The sequence below is a fragment of the Mesoplodon mirus genome (assembly GCF_964341445.2).
Source record: "Mesoplodon mirus genome assembly, chromosome: 2".
Lineage (NCBI taxonomy): Eukaryota > Metazoa > Chordata > Mammalia > Artiodactyla > Ziphiidae > Mesoplodon > Mesoplodon mirus.
Genome location: NC_138977.1, coordinates 214,571,379 through 214,598,088, shown reverse-complemented (window position 1 = coordinate 214,598,088; position 26,710 = coordinate 214,571,379). Strand labels below are relative to the sequence as shown.

The 26,710-nt window shown below is 40.9% G+C and overlaps 2 protein-coding genes across 7 annotated transcripts in view; one reads left to right on the top strand and one right to left on the bottom strand.

The window, feature by feature from the left end:
• Positions 1–10,212, bottom strand: part of TDRD1 (tudor domain containing 1) — a gene marked incomplete at its 3' end in the record, with an annotated part of 35,323 nt that extends 25,111 nt beyond the window's left edge. For 5 of the 6 annotated variants that reach the window (XM_082605400.1, XM_082605398.1, XM_082605399.1 and 2 more), the window contains exons 1-4: positions 9,894–10,200; positions 7,696–7,754; positions 2,736–2,880; positions 200–305 (exon numbers count right to left, since the gene is read on the bottom strand). In XM_082605400.1, coding sequence (XP_082461526.1) covers positions 200–305; positions 2,736–2,880; positions 7,696–7,754; positions 9,894–10,188 — 605 coding nt within the window. In that variant the 5' untranslated portion in view covers positions 10,189–10,200. Of the gene's footprint in view, positions 1–199; positions 306–2,735; positions 2,881–7,695; positions 7,755–9,893 lie in introns of all 6 variants that reach the window. The other variant, XM_082605397.1, reaches the window with a different exon arrangement.
• Positions 10,213–22,885: 12,673 nt separating this feature from the next.
• CCDC186 (coiled-coil domain containing 186) overlaps positions 22,886–26,710 on the top strand; it is a 48,919-nt gene continuing 45,094 nt past the window's right edge. The window contains exon 1 of the mRNA XM_082611837.1: positions 22,886–23,047. The gene's annotated coding sequence lies outside the window, so the exon portion shown is untranslated. The remainder of the gene's footprint in view (positions 23,048–26,710) is intronic.

Sequence of the window (26,710 nt, the reverse complement as noted above, 5' to 3'; positions counted from 1 at the left end):
AGAGTTTTGGGGATCAAAAATTGTAGAGCTGTTCACTTCAGATTTGTATACTTTATGTTATACTTAAATAAAAAAGTAAAAAGCAGGAACTTTTACATACTTATGGCCTGCTTACCTGATTTGATGCTTATACTACCAAAAAAAAAAAAACCGTATTTTAAAATATTCTCTAATGAATGTAAAAAAAAATCACACTTACTTCTGCTGAACAGGCTTGCACACGATGCTGTGGGCTGCCCAGTCCCTTCTCTGGCACGCGACAGAGCAGTAGTATATCTGCTTGCACCGTGAGCACCTCAGAGACGCTACAGAACACAGCCCATGACACCACCAGTGTTTTATTGCAAATATTTGTTGGCAGGAACAAGAACGTTTCAAAGATGTCATTCTATTAATCATATCAAGGAGAGTATGTGAAGAGGATTATGCTGCTTATGATTAGGTGTTAAAACTGAATTTATAAAGCTCCCTTGAACTGCAGAGAAAGGGGAGTGCCAAGGTGAAAAAGACAAGGAGGACATGAGACAGGCTGGGACCTGGGCCCATTTGCCGCAGTGCTTGCACCTGGACACACCTCTCCTCGAGCCACAAAATACAAAGAAACTGTATGGGACTCAAGATAACTGCATGCATGTGCAGTTGGGGCAAATTCTGGACAAAAGATACCAAGAGGCCAGAAAAATCCAACTGCCACTTTTGAAGAGCCAGGAACAAAACCAGGAGGTTGGGAGGAAAAGCAGGGTACTGCGCATGCCCCCTGCACACCATACCATCTTAGGTGGGCAAACCGCCTAAAGGCACCCCGCCGGCCTCACCCCCGGACACACTCCTACCCTCACCCCATATAAGCAACAAGCTCACCACCCCCTCAGGGAATGAGCAAGCAAGAGAACCTGCTGTTTGTTCTCACTCCCCCCTGCTGCCCCAATAAAGCCTTGCCTGAATTTCTTGTCTGGTCTCTGATCAATTTCTATTGATTGGGGAAGGCCAAGAACCCTGGTTGTTATCAGACAGACTGGAAACACAACTGACTTTCCTGAAGCAGAACCCAGAACACATGATATAAAAGGAACAATCAAAGGGAACAGAAAATCTGCGGTGGTGAAAACAGACGTGTGCAAGCAGAGTCTGATGAGGTTCATCTCATGCCATTTAAAAATAACAAGACAAAAACCAACAAGGAGAATCACACCTAGAAAAACCCAGGAAGTTTTTGAAATGAAGTTAAAAAAAAAATCCTATCAGTTTCCAGGCAGAGGAAAACAAGTTATCTGAAAAACAAAACAAAAAACACATAAAGAAACAACGAAATCAGGCTGGCCTCAAATACCTCCGCTCTAAAAGAAATTGGAAAAAAGAAGCGAAATATCCAAATAGCCAGTGAGCACAGGAAAACTGCTCAAGATCACTGATCATGAGGGACATGCAAATTAAAACCACAGGGAGGGCTTCCCTGGTGGCACAGTGGTTGAGAGTCTGCCTGCCGACGCATGGGACACGGGTTCGTGCCCCGGTCCGGGAGGGTCCCACATGCCGCGGAGTGGCTGGGCCCGTGAGCCATGGCCGCTGAGCCTGCGCATCCGGAGCCTGTGCTCTGCAACGGGAGAGGCCACAGCAGTGAGAGGCCTGCGTACCGCAAAAAAAAAAAAAAAAAAAAAAAAAGAGAGAGTAGAAAACCATAGGGAGACACCACTACACATCCATGAGAAGGGCTAAAATTAAAAGGACTGAAAACACCAAATGTTGACAAAGATGTGGAGCAACCAGAACTCACTCCCAGTGGGAATACAAAATGGGACAACTACTTTGGAAAACGGTTTGGCTTTTTCTTATAAAGTTAAGCATATACTTACCTTTTGACTCAGCAATCCTACCCCAAGGTTTGTACCCAAAAGAAACAAGAACATATGTCCACACAAAGACTTATGCAAAAATGTGCAGAGAACTCTATTCATAATAGCCAAAAGGTGGACACAAGCGAAATGTTCAACAGGACAGATGTACACATTGCGATATCATGCAATGAAATGCTACTCAGCAACAAACAAAAAAATTAATGCATGCAAAAACAGGGATTAAACTCAGAAATATTTTCTGAACAGGGAAAGCTTCACGCAAAGTCTATATTGTATGATTCCATTTACAAGAAATTCTGTAACTGGTAAAATTAATTTATGGTGAAACAACAACAGTGGTTGCCTCTGGGGGGTATAGTGACTGGGACGGGACATGAGGGAACTTTCTGAGAAGATGGAAGTATTCTTCATCTCTTTTTTTTCTTTTTGCGGCATGTGGGCCTCTCACTGCCGCGGCCTCTCCTGCTGCGCAGCACAGGCTCCGGACGCGCAGGTCCAGCAGCCATGGCTCACGGGCCCAGCCGCTCCACGGCATGTGGGATCTTCCCGGACCGGGGCACGAACCCGTGTCCCCTGCATCGGCAGGTGGGCCCCCAACCACTGCGCCACCAGGGAAGCCCAGTATTCTTCATCTTGACTGGGCTATGAGTTTGTGCCTTTCAGTGCAAGTACGTCTTATCTCAAACAAAGTATAAAAAATAATCAAGTAAAGAAGCATGGACGAACAAGAATGGTAGGATGTTGGCAGCTGTTGAAGCTGGGAAATGGGTATTGATTTATATATACTCTTCTGTTTATACTTAATGTTTTACATAATAAAAATATTTTTCAAACGTGTAAAGGAAGAATCCAACAGGCATCTGAGAGCAATATGCTTACCAAACAGACCGCAGCAATGGCAAGTTGTCGACCGAAGAGGAGGTCCTAATGAGCTGAAGAGTGCTGGATTACTTATGGACAAGGGGCTCTCAACCAACTTGTGTACTTTTTTTGATTTTGCAGGAGACGCATTATTGCAAGTCTTCTATTAAGAAAAGAGAATAGCAATGTTAAAACTTGGTACTAATGTTTTGTTTGTTAAATATTAGATTTGGGATTTCCTTTGCCGAGAAGACAAGATAGATGTGCTTTCCCTTACTCCTACCATTAAGTACCACTAAAAACCTTGGACTTATATATGAAATAAACATACAGTGACACTGAAGGAAGGCAGCAGACAGGCTAGGAACTTGGCACCCAGAGAAGGACATGGCAGGGAGTCCCCAGAGTTTTTATTCTGCCTCATATATCCCAGATGCGGTGCTGGAGAAGTCAGAAACGCCCGAAGGCACAGACAATAAAAGCCCCAACAAAAAGCCTGCTTGCTTGCTCTCTCCAGCCAGAAGACCAGGAGAGGGATGGCCCAGCAGGACAGAAAAACGTTACCAGTAACTACTCTACTCCAGACAGTTGCCGCAGAGAAAACTGTGGCCCCATCCCACCAGCCAAGGTAGACTGGGGAGCCTAGACCTCCACCTTCACCAGGCTACACTGAGGTGCCCCTCTCTTCCACTTGGGTGGTATCAGAGAAGGCCAACAGAGTAGGGAGCCAGCACTTCATCCTTGTGGGGTCTCCCTGCGGAGACTGCAGGGGGAGCATGGACTTCTGCCTGGCAGTAAAGAGTGCCCCCCATGCCCCCCAACTACCAGCACCATTGGGGTGGTGATAAGAGGAAATCTAGTGGACAGTCAGGATTTCCCACCACCATTCAATAGTAATGAGTGGAGTGTCTCCAAACGCTTCCACCTCCAATCCTCCCTCCACCTCGTGTTAAGTAGAGAGGATATGGCGGGGGTGGGGGGGAGCAGTAATGATGCTGGGAAGATGAACTCCCACCCTTGTCCAGCCAAGAACATCCTGGGCCATAGAACAAACTTCAACCAATTTAAAAGAACTTAAATCATACGGATGGTGTTATTCAACCACAGTGGACTTACACTAGAAATCAGTAACAGAATGAGAACAGATAATCTCCAAACATTTGGAAACTAGACAATACACTTCTAAATAACACATGAATCAAAGAGGATGTCTCAGGGAAATGTTTTAAAAATACACTGAACTAAAAGAAAATAAAAATACAACATATCAAATTTGTGGGACACAAAGTATCACCAAGACAGAAATTTATAGCTCTAAAGTCACATACTAGAAAAGAGGAAAAGTCTCAAATTAATAATGTAAGTTCTCATCTCAAGAACCTAAACAATAAGAACAAAACATGGGGCCTCCCTGGTGGCGCAGTGGTTGAGAGTCCGCCTGCCGATGCAGGGGATGCGGGTTCGTGCCCCGGTCTGGGAGGATCCCATATGCCGCGGAGCGGCTGGGCCCGTGAGCCATGGCCGCTGAGCCTGCGCGTCCGGAGCCTGCGCTCCACAACGGGAGAGGCCACAACAGTGAGAGGCCCGCATATAGCAAAAAGGAAAAAAAAAAAAAAGAACAAAACATGCCCAAAGCAAGCAGAGGAAGGAAACGATAGAGATAAAAGCAGAAATCAATGAAATTAAAAATAAAAACTTGGAGGAAAAAAAATCAGTGAAACAAGACCTGGTCCTCTGAAAAGATGAGCAAAATTGATACATCTCTAGCAAGACTAACAATGAAGTAATCAGAGGAGGCAGAAATTACCGATATCAGGAATGAAATAAGAGATATATTACTACAGACCATGAAGATATAAAAATGATAATGGAATACTTCGAACAACTCTATGTAGACTTCACAATGTAAGCAAAATGGACCAATTCCTGAAAAATCACGAATTATCACAATAGGAAATAATTTGAATAGCCTTATAAATATTAAGGAAACTGAATCATAATTTTAAAACTCCCAAAAAATAAATCCCCAAGCCCATACGGTTTTTACCACCAGAGAATACTACCAAATGTTTAAAGAAGAATTATTTAACACCGACTCTATACAATCTCTATTCCAGAAAACTAATATTACCTTGATACCTAAACTATACAAAGACAATAAAAAAGAGAAAATCACAGACCAAGCTCTCTCATGAAAATGGATGTAAAAAATCCTCATCAAAACAATATCAGATATAATTCAGCAACTTATAAAAAATAATTATACACCATGACCAAGTGGGGCTTATTCCAGGGATGCAGGACTGGTTAAATTTAAAAAAAATATATCAATGCAATCCACCAAACTAACAGGCTAAAGGAGGAAAAAAATCACAACAATATCAATGGATGAAGAAAAAGCATCTCAAAGATTTCAATACCTACTCATGATATAAAGTCTCAGAAAAGTAGGAATAGAGAAAACTTCATCGACTTGATAAAGATCGTCTGCAAAAATTCTATAGCTAACATTATACTCAACAGTGAAAAGACTCAGTGCTTTCCCCCTAGGTTTGGAAACAAATATATCCACTGTCACCACTCTTAACATAATGCTAGAAGTTCTAGTCAGTGCAATAAAGCAAGAATGGGAAATTAAAACCATATATTTTAAAAAGGAAGAAATAAAACTGTCTTTTATTGGCAGATGATAAAATTGTCGATGTAGAAAACTGCAAGCAGTCTACAAAAAAATTCCTAGAATAAATGACTCCTGGAAGGTCACAGGATACAAGATAAACATGTGAAATCAACCATATTTTTATATATTAGCAATGAACGTGAGGACACATGGAAATAAAATATATAACAGCATTTACAATCACTCAAAAAACAATACTTAGGTGTAAATCTAACAAAACGTGCACAGCTGGTAATCTGCAAACCACAAAGTGAAAGAAATAAAAGAATATCTAAATAAATTGGGAGACAGATTGTGTTAATTGGAAGAGTCACCACAGCAAAGATGTCAACAATTTTCAAATTGATATACAGGCTTAATGCAATTCCTATCAAAATTCCAGCAAGATTTTTTGTAGATACAAACAAGATTGTTCTAAAATGTATACTGGAAAGGAAGGAAAATAGATTAAATGATTTTGAAAAAAGAAACGGAAAGTGGGAGGAATCACTGTACCCAACTTCAAGACTGACCATCATAGCTCCAGTACTGTGTGGTATTGGTGAAGGGAAAGACCCATAGATCAGTGGAAAAGAAAAGAGAATCCAGACTAGACCCACACGAATTAGCACAGCTAATTTCTGACAAAAGTGCAAAAGCAATTCAGTGGAGGAAAGATAGCATTTTCAACAAATGGTGCTGGAGCAATTGGACATCCCTAGCCAAAAAAAAAATTAACCTCAACCTAAGTCTCACAACTTACAGTGGACCACAAATTTAAATATAAAACTACAAACTTTTGGGGGAAAAAACCCCAAAACTTTCTGCATCTATAGCAGCAAAAAGTTCTTGGACTTGACACCAAAAGTATAATATATAAAAGGAAAAATTGACCAGGACCTAGCTAAAAACTTTTGCCCTGCTAAACATCTTGTTAAGAGAATAAAAAGACAAGCCAGGTCTTCCCTGGCAGGGAAGGTTGAGAGTCCGCCTGCCAATGCAGGGGACACGGGTTCGTGCCCCGGTCCGGGAAGATCCCACATGCTGCGGAGCGGCTGGGCCCACGAGCCATGGCTGCTGAGCCTGTGCGTCCGGAGCCTGTGCTCTGCAATGGGAGAGGCCACAACAGTGAGAGGCCTGCGTACAGCAAAAAAAAAAAAAGACAAGCCGGAAACTGGGAGGAAATATTTGTAAATCACATATTTGACAAAGCACTAGAATCTGTACTATATAAAGAACTTTCAAAACTTGGCAGTAAAAAAATAAACATCCAAGTTAGAAAATGGACAAAGACATGGAGAACATTTCACCGAAAAGGATACACAGATGGCAAATAAGCACATGAAAAGATGTTTATCATTAGCCACTAGTCAAACAAAACCACAATGAACTATCACTACACAAATGTGACAATAGGGAAACTAAAAATACTACTACCACCAAATGCTGGTGAGGATGCCGGGTGCTGAGAATCTGGATCACTCATACATTCTCTATGGGAATGTAAAATGGTATAGCCACTCTGGAAAACACTTTGGCAGCTTCTTAAAAAACTAAATATGCAACTACTATATGACCCCAAAATGCACTCCTGGGCATTTATCCTAGAGCAAAAACAAAAACCTCATGTTCACATAAAACCTTACACATGAATGTTTATAGCAGTTTTAGTTATAATAGCCAGAAACTGGGAAAAATCCAGATGTATTTCAATGGGAGAATGTTTAAATAAGCCACAGAATACTACTCAGCAGTAAAAAGCATTGAACTATTGATACATACAGCAGTCTAGGTGAATCTCCAGAGAATTACGCTGAATGAAAAAATCCAATCCCAAAAGGTACATACTCCATGATTTCATTTATATAACATCCTTGAAATGACAACATTTTGGAAATATGGATTAGATTAATGGTTGCCAGGGGTTAAGAAGGGGGTAGGGGCAGGAGGGAAGTGGATGTGACCATAAAAAGGTGCAGAAGGGATCCTTCGAGTGATGGAAATGTTCTGTATCTTGCCTGTATTATGTCAAATAGCCTGACTGTAATATTATACTATAGCTCTTCAGCTTGTTACCACAGGAGACAACTGGGTAAAGGCTACAAAGAATCTCTATTATTTCTTCCAACTGTATGTCAATCTATTATTACCTAAATAGAAAAAGTTGAATTTTATTTTTAAAAATATACTAGGCTAGAGATAAGACAGTCTTACCTTGAACAATACCTGCAAATTGAGTAATTCTTCATTAACACAATATAAAAACATGTTTAGAATCTTTTATCCAGAAACACAAAATAGAAAAAATAAGTAACTTACCCTATTTACTTCTTTGGGTGGTGAATTATTTCCAACATTTAATGGTGACACAGAGTTACCTGGGATGTAAAACATAATGCCTAATAAAAGTCAAATATTACTTTATTCCTGAAAATGTACAGTAACATAATTAGGTAACATTCAGATAATAAAGCTATACCATAATAACCTTAAAGCTACACTATAAATAAGTAACATCCTACTTTTCCTAATGAAGAAAAAGGATTTGTTTGAAATTTCCTTGACTACTGTACACCTCACTGTGAACTTTTCTCCACTCACGAAGGCAACAGTTACCAAGCTTTTTGAACTCCAGACTCATCTACATGCTTAGAAATTACTGAGGACCTCAAAGAGCTTTTGTTTACATGGCTTGTAACTATCAATATTTAGCATTATTAGAAATTAAAACTAAGTATTAGAAATTTCAAATACTAGTATTTGAAATTAAAACTAAACATTTAAATATATTTACTTAGAAATAATAAGTGCATTACATGTTGACATGGTTTTTTAAAAACTATTTTCCAAAGTAAAAAAAAAAAAAAATTGTGTGAAGAGTGGCACTGTTTTACATTTTTGCACATCTCTTTAATGTTTGGCTTAACCAATGACAGTTGGATTCTCATATCTGCTTTTGAATCCAATTTGTTATGATATGTTGTTTTAATTGTGAAGTAAATCTGGCCTCACACACATACGTGGTTGCAGATAGGAGTAGTATTTTATGGCCTTCTCGGGTAACTGTGGATATTCTCTTTAATTCACACCAAAACTCAAGTGGTAGTTTAAGGGTTAGCTGCAACGTGGAATCTAAAACCGTTATCAATAAACTTTTCATACTGTTATATTAGAATCCATTGATTTATCTTGCACTTTAAATGGATTTTTACCCATGCAGGACTATAGAGCATCATGCATTGGTCTTCAGGAAAAGACTGAGAAACTCCTGAGTTATGCAGATCTTCCAAATGTTGACACATTTCATAAGATAGTACCAAAAACCTTATGTGTTAATATCACCATGCATCTCACCAGAAACGTCTTTTAAGTATTGGGAAGCTGTCAAGCTCAGACTGGCAGATACACATTTCCTGAAATTCTCATTTTTGCTTGAAAGCTTGCACTTTTTCATTAGCAACAAAATACTGTCAGCTGTTTTCTTTGACGTGACAGGCTCACTTTATCCATTTTTGAGAAAATGACTGCCAGATACCTAAGCCCGAATGACCCGTGTGTCATTCTTTTCAATTAAAAATGATGTTCCAAGAAAAAAAGTTGCCATTCAGCTCAAACTCAATCACACACATGCTTTTCATACTTCAGTAAGCAGCAAAAGTTAGGAGTAATTCCCATTTTGTTAAACAAAACACTAAAAATACCTGTACACAAGGCTCAAGACTTATTAATAAATTTGTACTGCTTTATCAAGGGCCTTCTTAAGTAAAACTGACACTTCTGGCTTGTTTTGTCTTAACTGCAAGGGCATGAAAATGAAAAACAATGACCATTAGCCCAGGCTGGTACCCCTGCTAAAGGCAAGTTAACGAGGTGCCAGAGTCTACTCACCTTTGCTTTTGCACCGCCAGCATAAAGTCAGCAGAATGAAAAGGAGCAAATAATGTTTTAATATTATTAGGAAAATAGTTGTGACTCCAGAGGCCCAAGGGCCATACTGTGAGAACTACATCACCATAATATTAAAAGATCATTTCTCAAACACATTCACAGAGGGTAAATTCCACCAGGCCCCAGTCTCCTTAAAAAGCAGATTTTTAGAATTAAGACTAAAGGAATGATTTTTAAAAAAATCAAATGAAACAAGTTAATGTCTTAGACATACCTTTGTGAGCTATTACATGCATAAAATCTGCACAGTATTTTTAGAATATGGCCAATCTTTAGAACATCCATAAAAAGCCAGTGTTTCCTTTCTACATTCCCAGTATGTCTCTGGATTGGGGCGGGTGGGGAGGAGGGAGGCTTGTCTGTAGACACTTTCTCCTCAGGAATCCTTCTGTGATTAATGTAGCCAAAGGTAGCTACTGGTTTTTCCTTCTAAACTAATATGTATATGCAGATCCTATAAGTTAGCCATTTGGCTGTTAATAGCGCACTGGTGTATAGTTACACATACTTTCGATAAGTCGAAGAAACCGTCAGAATCAAGTAGTAATAAGCCTACAGGTTTTACTCACCTGTTGGCAGCATCTTCCTGTCTCCTTTGGATCCCGCCACTTCTCCACTGATGCCGTCAGAGTTTGAAGATACTGAATTGTCTTCCTCACTAGCCAGATACTGTTTGATTTGCTCACAAAGCAAAAAATTTTTCTTTCCAGTCTCTGGGCTTTTCAACCTGAAATTAGGATGGTTAGGATGTCCTCCGGGACTTCTTAAAGACTCATGCGGTGGAAGCTTGCTTTCACTTTTCGCAAAATTAAATGGCTCTGTCATTTTACAGCTAGATGCCTCCAGATTATTTCTTGACATCATATTAAGTGGCAATTTAACATTCACAGAAGTCTAAGGGAAGAAATGTATTTAAAAGGCAACTTTTAATTCCGAAAGTAGAAGCACTGCAGGGCCAGGTGATTTCTCTTTACGTAACAGCTCTTTCCCATCAATGATTCCAAAGCAGATGTAACTGTAACCATGATATCAAAGCCTGTTCTACAGGCACAAGAAAAGAACCCTTCTTTAAGTACAACCTCCAAGTTTAACAGAATTCGACAACGGGCAAATCAAGAGACATCAAAAGAGTCATCTCTGGATTCGACACTATTCCTTACTTTAAAAAGCTTCCGGAAACAACATGAATAGAAAAGGACCATCAAGTTTTAAGCGAAGTATTTCCGACCTAAAGCCTACAACTTAATGGTGACATACAACAGTGGGTAGTGTTTAGATCAGGTCATCCCCTACCTGTCTAGCCTCTCAGAATCCCTCTATCCTCCCCTACCTGTTGCTCTGCTACGTCTCTGACTGTGCTGAACCGGGTCCCCAGAACATCCTCGCTCTCTCATCCACCCGGTCAACCCTTCCCTTCCTAGTCATCCTGCACAATTCGCCTCAGCTGATTCCGGGTTGGTCTGTTTTTCCCAAGTCCTGTGCTTCATCATCTCCAGCTGGGCTTCCATAAATTGTAACGTGTATCTACTGCTTTTAAGGACTTATCTGTGTGTGCCCTTCACTGAAAATAAGGTACACATACTGTTGCAAAGCGCCTCTGAGAAACCTCTAATCAGACATTATGCGGGCTTGTTGTTTTCCTATTACTCCTTGAAAATACTGTTTGCGCAGGGGAAGTAATATAAGTGGACAAACAACTCTTATTTTTAAGTAGTGACCTATAGCTTTGTCTTTAGCCTGAAGACAAAACTTCTGCCTATCTTCCCAAAACAGCTCAGGAAAAAAAAAAGGCAACAGATAGCCGAAACTGGTATGAGTAATAGCTAAATATTATTTGACCTTATTTGAAATAGAAGATAAAGAAAGAGCAGAAAAATCCTCCCTCGTGGTGTCCTAAAACTTCTATCTCTGCTCTAAATCGGGCCCAGCCTAATTCAATGACAGTGCAGAAAAGATAATGAAATTTTTAAAAAGAAAGAAAAGAAATACACAAGCAGACTTACAGGTGGGGAACTCTCAGGGGACCAGATCCTGGGAAGATCCCTAATAGAAGGCCGGCAGATGGGCAGCTGTGGTGGGAGATACTGTAGCTGTCAGGGAAAGCATATCTGTAGCAGGTATGTTCAGGTATACCTAAACTGAAGGATCAGATTGAGAACTACTATGAAGGATGCAGTAAGACAGAAATACTGTGAAATTACAAAAGGAAAACAACTTCCAGGGGATGCTGGGTGGGGACGTGAATATTGAGTAACGCTAGACTCTGTACAAGAAATATAAAGAACATGCATTTAAATTATCAGGGCAGGCTTCCCTGGTGGCACAGTGGTTGAGAATCCACCTGCCAATGCAGGGGACACGGGTTCGATCCCTGGTCCGGGAGGATCCCACATGCCGTGGAGCAACTAAGCCCGTGTGTCACATCTACTGAGCCTGTGCTCTAAAGCCCACGTGCCCCAACTGCTGAAGCCCGCATGCCTAGAGCCCGTGCTCTGCAACAAGAGAGGCCACCGCAGTGAGGGGCCCACGCACTGCAATGAAGAGTGGCCCCCGCTCGTTGCAACTAGGGAAAGGCCACATGCAGCAACGAGGACCCAACGCAGCCATAAATAAATACATACATAAAATTAAAAAATAATTATTAGGGCAACTACCTCAAGGACAAAAACAAAGCATAACTTTAAAATCACAATCCCACAGGGAAAAAAAAAAATTCAAGTATGGTAAACAGAAAACATCAAATAAGATGACAGACCCAAGCCCAGGTAATCTAAATATCAATGATTCAGTCTCAAAATAGAAACAGAGATGGACCCAGGGAGAAAAATATTCAGATACACACTGTGCACAAAAGGCATACATTAAACAAAATACACGGTAAGCTTGAAAATAAAAGGACTAAACTATGTGCTATGCAAATAACCAAAATAAAGTTGGGCTGCTAATATTAACAGCATTAATAGCAGATAAAATGGAACTCAAAGTAGAAAATATTGGTATAAAGAGAGACATTTTACATTGGTAAAAAAAACCCTCCCAGGAGAGAGAGCGGCCAGAAATCTCTGACTCACAGTGACATCGCCTTGAGATGTATGAAGCAAAAACTGATTAGAAGAGAAATTCAGTCACCATAAGGACACACCTGCTTTAGTCACGTACTAGTCAACAGATAGAAAACAAGCAGTGATATATATTTTACTAACACAGTAAACTTGATCTAATAGGGACCAATACGGCCAAGAACATTCATTTTTCCAACACTGAGACATAATGGACTATGAAGTCCACTTCAACTAACTCCAAAAGAAACTAGTACCAAACAGGCCATGTTCGCTCATCACACTACACAAACCTCCATCTCAGATTTTGCTTCCCAGAGAATCAGTCTGTAACACCCACACTGGAGGATAAGGAGTTCGGGTTTTATTTATTTTTTTATTTTGGGGGATCTTAGTTCCCCAACCAGGGATCAAACCCGTGCCCCTTGCATTGGGAGCTCCAAGCCTTAACCACTGGACCACCAGGGAAGTCCCTGTTTTAAAGTGGTAAAGTACCATCAGCGAAATGATAGCAAACATGATTAAATGAACAAAAAACAGCCAAGAGGTCGGAAAGTAAGTACTAACACAAAGATGACACATTTGATACCTTTTAAAAAGTGGAATAGTAAAAACATCCAGACACTGCAGCACACACTGTGGGTAACCGACCCAAACATCACCTTCTACTGCTGATTTGCCAGCTTGAGTTAGAGACAATACTGGCCATAATCAGAGTTCTGAGTGGAGCTTCTCAGAAAGCTCTGTCCTTTCCTGATGGACAGCGACAGATTTGGCTAGCAGGGTCTTTCACTTCTTTCTTCCTGCAACACGGACCTGAGGCCTGAAGATATATCCCCCACAATGCAATGAGAAAGCAATAAGCATGGGAAAGCAGCACACCCTCAGGACAGTGGAGAGGAGAAGGCAGAGTCTGGTGTCCCTGGCAGAAGCCCTGACTCCAGCCCTGATCTGCCTAGGCACAGACTTGCTGTGGCATCAGAAAAAATACACCTTTGGGTTTTCTGTTATTTGCAGCCCAATGGACACAGATACCGATAAAAAAAAAATGAGCAAAAGGCATGAAAGGATACACAGAGGATGAAGAGTCACTGATAAACATAAGGGGGAAAACATTCAATCTCATTTGTAACAAAAAAATTCAAATTGAAATAACTATATATTATTTTCTATACAGCATAGGTGCAAGTAAAACACTCATTACTGAAGGGAATATAAATTAATATGTTCTGCCTGAGAAATAAGTTGGAGATTTATATATGTACATGTGTATTATACATAATATAGTTATATAATATATATGTGCATATTATACATATATAACATATAATATATATTCTTAAAAATATCCATAGCCACTCACAAGTCTATTCTAGAAATCATCCCACTGAAATAATCTTAAATATCAAAAAATACGGCATGTACAGATATCCATTTAAAATAGAAAAAAAAGGAAAAAAGAAAGTTAACAGTGATGCTTCTACTACATAGAATATTACACTACCATTTAGCATCATAGTTTTCAAAAACGTTGTAAAATGTCTATTAGAATGGCAAATGAAAAATCAGAAAAACACTGTATATTCAGTATAATAACTGCAAAATAAAAAAGAACAAAACTCCATGTACAAAAAGGTGACTGAGATACATTAAATTTTAAATAACAGTGTTCTGGGGTAGGTAAGTTGAGGAAATCTTTTCCACTGTCTTTTTCATTTTCCAAATTATATTTAAGGATGAATTACTTTTATATAAAAAAGCATGTTAAAGATTAAAATATCACTGCATGTTCAATCAAACTTTTTTTCATAAACTGTGGTTACTTTTAAACCAAGTAAAAGATCACAGTAATATTTAAACCACAAAACCAGGGTACAGACACTGTCTCAAGACACCATTGGGACCCTCAATACACAGCCTTTAACTCCTGAAATAGCTTTCCTAACTTTGTCCTTATTAATAAGGCTGACAGTCAATCCGTAACTCCTTACTACCCTGTAGAGTTACCTATAGACAATTATTTTAAGTTGCTTGAGTGCAGGAACCATGTCTTACTAAAACAATTAAAAAACCCTCTGATTTCCCACAGTGCCTACCATGGCTTCTGGTACAAAGTGGCATTCAAAAGATACTCGTATGATAAAACTATCTAAAATGTACTATTGCACTGTTTTCCTGACAACCTGGACAGGGAAAGTTAAATTCACTGTCTGAAATTTCATCTAGCAACCTTAAAGGAAGAATTACACTATGCTATGAGGTTTACTGAAATTTAATAGCAATACTTCATGTCTTACCTCAACTCTTCCAAAGTCCAAAAATTAATAAAGTTATTTGACTTTAGGAAGGATAACAGAATCAGTTTTAGACCCAATGTAAAGTGTAAGCAGCAAACAAAAAGGATTTAAGCTTAAAAGAAGCTCCACCTATGGTGGAATATTTAAGTTAGAATTTAGGTTATCTCACTTGCCTCACCCAATTTAGGAATTTTCATTACAACGCCCAGGGCAAATAGACATCTAGCCCTGTCCTATAACTAGAAGCTACTAACTTCCTTTCATTTTGGACGGCCAATTGTACTGCATGCTTCTTTATAAAGTGGTTCTCTTTCCAACTGACTCCTGTTGCTGCCCCGTGACCCCAACCGTTCAAACATCTGAAATGGCCACCATGTCCACTTTCCTCCAGGTCCTTAACCTTCTAGACTTCTCACAATTCAGCACCTTCTCTAGTTCATCTGAAACCCTCATACAGACAGGACTCTCCTAACAGCACAGGATTCTAGATGTGGGCTGACAAAGGGTCAAAAGGAGAATCACACTATCCCTGACTCTGAAAGTTACTTCCGCCTCTGCACTAGCTTTTGGAGGGAAGCCTGGACTACTGTGAGTACCCATAAAACTTGCAGTCATCTAAAATCTTTTGGAATTTAATTTTTTTTAAATGTGTAATTATCATACCATGCAATTGTCTTTTTTCTTTTGATGTACAGTTCTGTGAATTTTAACACATATATAGATTTATGTAACCACCACAATTGGGATACAAAATACACTGTTAAAGCTGAATTTGAACATTAAAAAAAACTAAGAATGTGCATTTATCCTTACTTGGCTTCATCGTGTGTCAATCACTGGGGCATATTTGAATCTGGAGAGGGCAGGCCTTATACCATAGTTCTGTGTTTCCCACCCTTGGGTTGCAAACTTCTGGAATATACAGATACAGAGGTGTGACAGATACTGCTTTGGGGGTCATACCTTGAGGACAGGCTAACCTCACACAGTTTTAAAATAAGCAGTGCCCCCATATACAATCCACTATTTTTTACACGCTACTAGTGATGAATGAAATATATTTATGATCATCCTCAAATCTATAGTAATTAGTTTTGTGTTTCCTTAGCCAACAGTAAAGATTAATTAGAAGGGTTCCCAAATTTCTTTAAGGAATCATTGATGCAATGAAAGAGCAGTGGAATGAAAGTAACTTAACTTCTGCAGTTCTACAGGCAAAAATAAGGCCTTGGTTTTCTGTTGTCCTTTTGTTCTGTACTTCATGAACTGATCTCAGTAAGACTTGATGCTCCCCAAGGGGAAAAACCTTTCTTTTACTCCCTTGGAATCCAGCTACCCTTCCCCTATGAAGCCCAGAGCATCCAGGATACACTGTAAACAGGGACATGAGGCCTCTCCTGTCTTTCCAAGAGACCACAACCTAGAGGCCAGAGTAAACCCACAGTGAGTTAATTCCTTTAATACCAAAAGTGCATGCAGCAGAACCAAAAGTGCATGCAGCAGATACTTAACTAAGACTTTTTCTTCTCTGTTTGCTTTTGTCCTCCTGGTAACCCCCTACATTCAGAGAGAATAGCTATTCAAAGGAAACAGTCAGTTTTAAAGCTATGAAACTCAATGGTTCCACAGAACATGAGCTTTAAAGTCGGTCAGACCCAAGTCTGAGCAGTCTCATCTTCCTCATTTAGCTATGCTACCTCAGGCAAATCACTTCATCTTTCTAGGATTCAGTGGCTGTGAAGTGTGACCAGCAGTAGTAACTTCCTCACAACACCTAATCATGAGGATTAAATGTGACACTGCATGTAAACTACCCAGCACAGTGGCAGGTCCTTACTAAATCCTTAAAAGGCAGCCATTATTTTTACTTTACTTCTATACCACTCCCACACACAAAGAATTTCTTCCACTCAGGTGGAATTAGTTTGCATACTGAAGACGAAAATAATTTGAGGATTAAAATATTCCTATTTCTTTATTCCTACAGACAAGGAAGGGAGACCTGAGAAGGTTTAGTAATTTGCCAAACCCACGAGGACCAGCGCCCTTACACAGCTAAGATGAACACTCAGGTCACATTCCTAGGCCATGCAATTGCGCATTCAATAACCGGACGGCTCAATAAGGGAACCAGAGGCCAACAGGGCAAGCATATTTATAGCAGGGCCTGAGTGCCAAGAAAAGCGACTAGTACACAGCAGACATGCTATAAATACGTGTTAAATGAACCAGTGTTGCCTCACCTACATGTAAGCGAATGCTGCGACGTATCTTCCTTTCTACAGTAGATAAGTAGGGGGAAAAAGTCTAAAAAGTATTGTCTGCACTGTAGCTTTGAGTTAAATGAAGACATTGAATCCATGAACCAAAATTGTTTTAGAGTGAAGGGGAAAGAGGTCCTCCAATAGGATGCAAGTGGATGTTCATACTTAGAAGAATCATGCCTGGAAGTACTATTCTTCAAATCTGCTGCAAGGTCCCCATCTGCCCAAAGCTCAACTCCCACGTCTCAACTCCCACGTCTCTCGCCCCTCCTCCCAGTACAGGATCCTCCCCACCAAAACCTCCCACCGAAGACCTGCCTTCCCAGCCAAAGCTCCCAGGGCTTCTCCAACCTTCCATACTCTCTCCACTTCCAGGCCCCTGGTACCCGCTCAACGTACGACCTCAACGCCCGACCTCAACGTTCAGTGCCCAACATCCGGCCCCCAACGACTGAAGCTCCATAACCCTCAGGCAGTCCCTTTCACTTCCCCATGCACCTGGGAATCCTGACCTGGAAAGAGGCAAAAGGGCCGCTGACCCAGACCAGTCTCTGAAGCCTGGCGGTGGTGGCACCTGCCCGTGTCCCGGAGCCCAGCCGCCAGGTGCGCTCCCTGCGGTTGCCTCGCTCTGGACGCCCAGCCCGCTCTCCCGCGGCAGCGGGCGCCTGCGCAGTCCGCATCCACGTGCTGCCACTGCGCCTACGTGCTGCCGCTGCGCTCACGTGAGCTCTCTGCGCGTTGGGAGGTGCGCGCTGAGCCCGGGGCCGCCATCTCTGTGCTCTAGCGTCGGTACGAAAGCTGCAGGGTCGGAGGGAGGTGCACTGCGGAAACTTAGGGTAGTCGTTCTTGCTTCTTCTAGAAAGGAGTCCCTGGAATCTCCAAGAGCAAAAATGCAGACCTTGTCTCCGCAAGGGTCACCTGAGTTATATTAATCACTTAAAGTCTTAAAAAATTTTCTCAATTCACTGCTTCTGCCTGCACGCGGAAACCAGGTACACGTGATCACACTGTTTGCTCTGAGAGCACGTAATTATAGGTTGATGTTGCTCAAAGAAAAAATATTTTAAACTATTTTTTTAACTATGACCTTTAAAAAATTCAGAAGAAAAAGGGTACCCTTATGTAACCATCACCCAGTTCAATATTATCAATTTACGGTCAATCTTGTCTGCAGCTGTACCCCACATACTCTCCATCCATTGTTTTGAGGCAGATTCCGACTTGTATATTGTTTTCTTTTTAATAGATTATATTTTTAGAACAGTTTTAGAAATAAATATAGATTGAGAAGACAGTATGGAGAATTCCCACATAAGCCACACCCAGTTTCCCTTATTAGTAACATATTAGTAGGATATGTCTGTTACAATTAAGGAACCAATATTGATACATTATTACTAAAGTCCATATTTTATTTAGATTTTCGTAGTGTTTACCTATTGTCCTTCTTCTGAGCCAGGATCCCATTCAGGATAACACACTTATTTAGTTGTCATGTCTCCTTAGGCTCTCGGCTGTGGCAGTTTTTCAGACTATCCGTGTTTTGATGGCCTTCCCGGCTTCCAGGAGTAATGGTGAGGCATTTTTGTACGATGCCCCATTGATGGAATTTGTCTGATGTTTTTCTCATGTTAAGAGAGTAGTTATGGGTTATTAGGAGGAAGACTACAGAGGTAAAGTGTCATTCCTATAGCATCATATGAAGGGTACATTCTATGAGCATGATTTATGACAGTTGATATTTTCCATGTTACCTGGCTAGTACTTGTCAGGTTTCCCTACTATACAGTTACTTTTTTCCCCTCCCTTTACATACTATACACTTTGGAAGAAGTCATTATGTGCAGTCTACACCTAAGGAAAGGGGGTTATGCTTCACTTCCTTAAGGGCAGAGTACTTACAGAAATTATTTAGAATTTTTTTAATATAAATTTATTTATTTTATTTATTTTTGGCTGCACTGGGTCTGCATTGCTGCGCATGGGCTTTCTCTAGTTGCGCCGAGCAGGGGCTACTCTTCGTTGTGGTGTGTGGGCTTCTCATTGTGGTGGCTTCTCTTGTTGCAGAGCACAGGCTCTAGGCATGCGGGCTTCAGTAGTTGTGACACATGGGCTCAGTAGTTGTTGCTCGCGGGCTCTCAAGCGCAGGCTCAGTAGTTGGGGTGCACGGGCTTAGTTGTTCTGCGGCATGTGGGATGTTCCCAGAGCAGGGCTCAAACCCATGTCCCCTGCATTGGCAGGTGAATTCTCAACCACTGTACCACCAGGGAAGTCCCTATTTAAACTTCTTTTGCATGGGAGATTTGTCTCTCCTCTTCTATTTATTAATATATTCAATCATCTCTCTCTCTATCAGTAGGAACTCATAGATATTTATTTTATACTTTGAGTTATAATCCAATACTACTTTATTTCCTTGCTCAAATTCCAACTTTGGCCATTGGGAGCTCCTTCAGTTCTTTTTTTATAAATTTATTTTATTTATTTATTTATTTTGGGCTGCACTGGGTCTTTGTGCCGTGCATGGGCTTTCTCTAGTTGCGGCGAGCGGGGGCTACTCTTTGTTGTGGTGCACGGGCTTCTCATTGCGGTGGCTTCTCTTGTTGCGGAGCCCCGGCTCTAGGCGCTTGGGCTTCAGTAGTTGTGGTGTGCAGGCTCAGTAGTTGTGGCTCGTGGGCTCTAGAGAGCAGGCTCAGGAGTTGTGGCCCATGGGCTTAGTTGCTCCATGGCATGTGGGATCTTCCTAGCCCAGGGATCGAACCCGTGTCCGCTGCGCTGGCAGGTGGATTCTTAACCACTGTGCCACCAGGGAAGTCCCTTAAGTTCTTTTTTTTTTTTTGCCGTACGCGGGCCTCTCACTGTTGTGGCCTCTCCCGTTGCGGAGCACAGGCTCCCGATGCGCAGGCTCAGCAGCCATGGCTCACGGGCCCAGCTGCTCCGCGGCATGTGGGATCTTCCCGGACCGGGGCACCAACCCGCGTCCCCTGCATCGGCAGGCGGACTCTCAACCACTGCGCCACCAGGGAAGCCCCCTTCAGTTCTTTTTTGTTCTCCTTTGACATACTCCCATCAATATGGGGTTGTTTTTATTTTTTTGAGCACGTTCTTACTTTCTGGGATATTGAATCTTTACATCCATATATATTTAAGGATGTATTTTTAAAAGATTATGACTGTTAAAAAACATCACCAAAATGTATCACACCTTTAAAAATAATTTCCTAATGTCATCAAATTAGTACTGAAAATTTCCAGATAGTCTCAAATGATTTTTAACAGTTGGTATGGTCAAATCAGATCCTACATTTGCATTCAGTGATGTATTTTAAAAAGAGATTTCTCGCAGCTTATGTATTGAAGTAACTGCAGTTTTTCTCACAATTTTGTTGATTACATCCTCTCTAGCAAGAATACTTCACAGGTGGTGTTGTGTTCCTCTATTGCTCCACATCAGAAGACACTTAATATCTAGTCCTTTCTCTTTGGGGGATATTAAAATTAACTTAGCAGGTTCTAATGTTGTCAGATCTATCCATGCACTGTAAAGTTTCCCGTCAGCTTTTCATCTAATGATTCTGGATTCACTGATGATCATTACCTGGATACGTTATTTCACTAGGGTTTCCAAAATGGTGATAGTCTATCTGTTCCTCTGCATTTGTCACGTGAAATTCTATAAAGAACTTTCTCACATCAACTACTTGACTGAGATTCAGTTTGTAACAGAAAAGGTAGGATGCTTTATTCTTTTGTCAGTTTTCAGAATGTGATGATTCCTTGGCATCCTCCAAAGGTGACTAATGACATTTTAAAAAATCAACACTCATTGATTTTTAACCTGGTAGATAGATGTATCTCTATTGCTGTTATTTTTGAATGCTAAAATTGTCCTATCTTTGACCAGTGGGAACACCTTTGAATTGGCTCCTGAATCTTTTTGACACAACTCCTATGATCTTTGCTTTCTTCTTTGCTTTCTGATACAACCAAAATGTCCTAGGCTTTCTTGTACATTTCTTGCCCCAGATGTAGGTTTAGCCCTTGAGCTCTGAGGATCCCAGGTGACTTTTAGTGGGAAATTATATTTAGAGATGATAGGAGGATGGGGTGTGCATTGGGTTGATCATTGTTCTAGGCCTTTCCAGTGGACAGCATTTTTTTTAATGGAAATGAAATGTGCCATGAGTTCATACTGATATTTCTAAATTCAAATTTAGGGTTGAAGTGTTTTTACTTAATTTCTTTGATTTTTATATGTGTATTTCCTTTCTCCAATACTGAAAATCTTGGTTCCCAAGGATTACATATACGCTTTATACTAACATATTTCAGAAATAACAGTATGAATGTTATTACTGACAATATGCACACTGAAAAAGCTTAAAGTTTCTTTTTTTATTTTTCCCCCTTGGAATAACATCTCAGTAGGAATATTTGGTCAATTTATTGTTTAAAAGTCAAATCATTTCTTGGGACTTCCCTGGTGGCACAGTGGTTAAGAATCTCCCTGCCAATGCAGGGGACACGGGTTCGAGCCCTGCTCCAGGAAGATCCCACATAGCCCGTGTGCTGCAACCACTGAGCCTGTGCTCTAGAGCCCGTGAGCCACAACTACTGAGCCCACATGCCACAACTACTGAAGCCTGCACGCCTAGAGACTGTGCTCCACAAGAGAAGCCACCATAATGAGAAGTCCACGTGTGGCAAGGAAGAGTAGCCCCCTCTCTCAGCAACTAGAGAAAACCCGTGCGCAGCAACAAAGACCCAACACAGCCAACAACAACAAAAAAAGCCAAATAATTTCTTTACTGTCACACTTTCACTACATAATGTGCTTTAATCAGTATCTTCATTTAAGGTGAGAGGTGCCATTTCCTGTTGAAAGGAAAGAGGAACAGAGTTACAAAATGTTGAATTTTTTAAAGTGGGGTTTGTTTTTTGGTTTTGTTTTTTGGGTTTTTTTGTTTTTGGTGTGTGTGTGTGTTTGCCAGCAGTTAGTATCAAAGAACTTTAACTGAAAAAGAAGTTTTGCTTTATAAACTCTTGAATTGACTTGTCAGAATCAACTATATTCACTCAGTTGTACATAAGATATCTTAAAGAACAGCACTTAGCCGGACAGAGTAGGTTTGCAAACCCTCCAGACTGAAACTGCTCACCTTACTTCTCAGGACGCGATTAGGCAACTATATTGAATACACAACCTCCACCCACCCACCCACCCCCGCCCCCAGTACACTTTTTAAAGTTTTTTGCTAATTATTGAGCAGCTCCAGCATGTCAACCCCCACGCTGCGTGCTGGGATGAGGACACTTCCAGCGCTCAAGGCTCACAGTGCAGTACAGGAGACGACGCACCAACAGTTTATTATTAAACAATGGCAGTAGGGGCCACGTGGTGTTCTGGAAACCCCCAGAACCTCTCCCAGAGATGAACTGTCTGACGGGCAAGTAGGCTGCTCCTGCTGACGCCGCCCACGTCAGGTGCAAGAATTACACATCAAAGCTTGTAGGTCACAATTTTGAATTCTCATTTTTATAACTTTATGTCCCTGACTATGATAAGGGCCAAAGGGTTCAGAGGGATCATGTTCAAGGAGCGCGTCCTACAGGAAGCAATAATCTGCTTGGGCCGGGAAGGGGCGTGAGGAAGGACGGGACTAGAGGCGGGAGAGCCGGTTCGCCGGGTCGGCCGGGGATTGGGAGGGGGCTGCCCAGCAAGCCTAACTGTCCTGCCAGGCGCTCCCGGGGTAGGAGACAGCGCTGCGCCGGCCCCGCCCACTGCAGACAGGTTACCCAAGCACCAAGAGGCGTTGCGTCACGCCGCCCGCGCCGCGCTGATTGGCTCCTCCAGGTAGCCCCGCCCCCTCAGCTGTAGCGGGGCCGGCTTCAGCGTCGCCGCCATCTTTGTTGATGTGTCAGCTCCGCGGGGGCTTGGGGAAGTCGCGGCGGAGGGAGCGTGGTGTCGGCCCTGTTCCTCACCGCTGCCCCCCTCCCCCCCCACACTTCCTGTTCTGCTGGACCCTGTTATGGAGAAGTTGGCCCCTACGCGGGAATTCCAATGGCCTCTTTAGGGGTGTGGCCTAAGGCTCGAAGAAGTGGGGTAAGTGCGTGAGGGATGCCAGGGGCGGGCCGGGGAGTCGCGGTGGCGGCGCGGCGGTTGCCCACCTTCCGCGCAGTCCTGCAGGTCCCGGGGCGGCTCGCTGCCTGGCTTCTCGAGGGGGCGAGGCGAGCGCTGGGGGAAGGAGTTCGGAATCCCCTCCTCTCCCTGCCTCCCTCCCTCAGTCCCGAGCGCCGGGGCAGGAGGCGACCGAGGGGTCGCCGGGGGCCGTGAGGGCCGCGCCTCCAGAGCGGTGCCTAAAGAGCGGCGGAACTTGGGCCGCTTGCCCCGTCTCCTAATGCGAACTGTAGCTAAGCCCTACCTGCTCGGCCATCCCTCATAGACTCAGTCGCCTATTTCTCCTTTCCTCTCCAAGTTCACTGTGTTCGTGTTTTATGTTGACTGTTAGCGACTTTTTAAACTCTTCCAAGCACTTCCATTACTGTGATTTTAAGTAATTTAGAGACGATTCTTTGGGATTGTGGATATGAGAGAAATCGTTCTTGGTGTTTATGTTGCCTTTTTTCCAAGGACATCAAGGCATTTGATAAACCTTGGTTGGTAAGGATCATGTTTCAAATTTGAGCCTCTGTCAAACTTGTAAAATGGTAAAACCCCTTCTACATGTTCCCTAGTAGCAGTCTTGGGGAACAGGTGTAATTATTGCTTGGCTGTTAACAGTTTAATAACTTGAGCTAATATTTACATTTTGATATTGTTTAGAGGAAAGAGGACTGGATTTGGAACATTTGGATTACCTTTGACATGATAATCTTGTTACCTAGGAGCGTTGTTTAGAAGGCCATGCAGCCCCAGGCATTTGGCAGTTTTCTCCGTGTATGCGTGTGTAACGAACGTACTTTTGATGCCTAGCTTTGTTATTTTTTCCGAAATGATAGGTTGGGAGTTTTTCTAAGGAAATTGTGCGGCAAATCAGTGGAAGTGCTTCAAGAGGTGTGTTGGTAGTCACTCAAAAAGAAAAATCTATTAAGTGTTTAGGTATGGTAGTAGGTAGTAGTGGGTGTAGCCTTCCCAACTACTAACTACACCGTCATATTTGCAGTATGTGGAAAAGGTTAAGGTTCAAGAGATTATTGATAGTAAAACTGAACTATCTGCTTGTGTATAAAGTCTGCTCGTCTCTGTACAGCTACTTTCCAATTCTTTATCCATCATTACAGAAATAGAAAACAGTGATGATTGGCCTCGTTCTTTTTTTTTTTTTTTCTTTTTGGTCTTTTCCTTTTAAATTCAGTGACAGTATTGAGTGATTAACAAATCTTGCAGTATAAAGAATTAAAACTCCATATTACATTGTAATAGGCAAGCATGCATAATTACTGAAGATTCTACCTGGAAATGCCTGGATTGTGTTTATATTGGTTTTATTCTTTTTAAGACCTTGTCTAATTCCTAATACCTGGATATAAACTCAGGTTTCCTTAAACAGTGGAGATTCCTTATAGTTTCATTGGTATTTCAGAGTCTTGTTTGTTACTCACAGGAAAGGAGTGGTGTAGCACAGTAACCACTCTTTAACCTTTTAGTTCCTTCAACCATAAACTAAAGAGTTGTTCTTTGATGCTGTACAGTAACAGCATAGCTGATAATGATTACTTATTATATTCATTTTAAAACCATCTATTTACAGCTACATGCTGACATCCTGGAATGAAGGTAAAACAGTGAAGTATACTTACTCTTTAGGAAGAGATGATAGGTTGAAGCAGCCTTTATTAAGAGATTTAGAAAAATCATCTTTCCCTTTGAAGGGAATCATCTTTCCCTAATTTGTGCTAGTTTTTCTAATTCATTTAACAGTTTCATGTTAAAGTAAGACTCCTTAACGTGAAGTTCTGTTTCTTTTCTTTCAGTAAAATTTAAGTCTTTCTTTTATCCCTTATCTCTAGCTTTAAATAATTAAAGCTGATTCTTGAATTTCTCATAAACATGTCACACGGCTTGCAGTGTTGGGAATGTTATGCTCAGTGTCGTTTCAGGGCAACCTTGGGAGCATAGATAATTTAAATTTGCAAATTAACCCTGTAATCTTATCATATTATTGCAAATGTCACCTTTGAACTTTATTTCTCAGCTACTGAGATTTTAAAAATCTATTTGGGCTAAGAAGTAAACAAAGGAAAAAGTATTGGCATGAAGGGGCAATAGACACAAAGTGGAAATCAAACCCAGCAAAGTATTGATTGGATTGTGAGTATAGTTGTCATTCATTAAGGCACATGAACTGTTAGTCTACTTCAGGGATGATTATGTCGTAGCTGATGAGTAATTTAATTTTTTGGTAAACTACACTGTACCAAATTAAGCAAGCCCATGAACTGTTAGTCTACTTCAGGGATGATTATGTAATAGCTGATGAATAATTTAATTTTTTGGTAAACTGCATTGTACCAAATTAACCAAGCCCAGGCCAAAGGTGGCTTCAAAATTTAAACACTAACCAGAACTTCTTAATATAAGGCAGACTTAAAACTTAAATTTTTTTTAAGTTATTAGCCTTCCTTTTTGAAAAGGGAGCTATAGGTCAATTACCCCCCCCCTTTTTTTTAGCTTTCAGATTTGGGGGGGAAATTAGCTGAAAATACTTTTCATATTTTCTTAGACTCATTAAAGTTCATTTGGTGAGCTCTGTACAAGTAGCTTCAAGCTGAGATTTCTGTATTAAAAGTTTTTCTGTCTTTAAACTTACTATTAGAGATATATAAAATTGCATGGATCTAAGTTGCCAAACTGATAATATGACATATACTTGATAATGTGATGTATGATGTGGCTACTTATTCTCTTTTTCCTGGAATCCTGATGGACTGTAATGTCTTCTGTTTTCGTGTCACAGGATTTAGTACTATTTGGGGTGGGGGTGGGGTATCCTGCTGCATCTATTGCCCTGAGTCTTTTCAACATCTTTTTTTTTTTTTTTTTGGTGATATAGTGTACACACTGTAAAATTCACAATGCCCTAACCCTTGGTTGCAAAACTAAACAAATCCCTACAGGGATAATTGACCTTGGCCTCATATAATATACTTTTTAACCTAGTGGACTGAAGACAACTTTTAAGAGCAAGTAATAATGTTTCACATAAAGGAAACTCGGTATATTAAATTTTACCCAAAAGCTTAGTTACAATGTGACTACTTTACAAATATATCTTCCTTTTGATAAAACTAGAGTTCTTTGAAATAACCAGCTCAGTTTTTAATTGCTTCTGATTTTAATTGCCATTTTAGAACCTTGTTACAACTGGTCAGAAAGATAGGTCATTATTTTGTTTATGCTGCTTTCAGAGTGTATTCGGGGAGTGTGTAAAAGACCTTTGGATGTACTTACTTTTCCTTCAAAGGACAGTAAACCATTATATTGAAGAACAGGAGTGCCCTCACAGGCTCAACTTGCTTATCTTAATGGACATTATTTGAGAAGCTATAGCTGGTATTATTTGAGACTTGGTACAGTTTGTAAGTTTAAAATTTGTAGTTTGTTGTAAGTAACACTTATGCTGAACTGAGTCACATGTTTCTGTTGGGCTTAAACACTCATGCATATCTTATATAGCTTCTGATGGAACGCTGACAGACCTTCAAATTAAAATACTGTAAACACAAGAGCAAAAGATTTAACATAGATTTTATATGTTGGTCCACT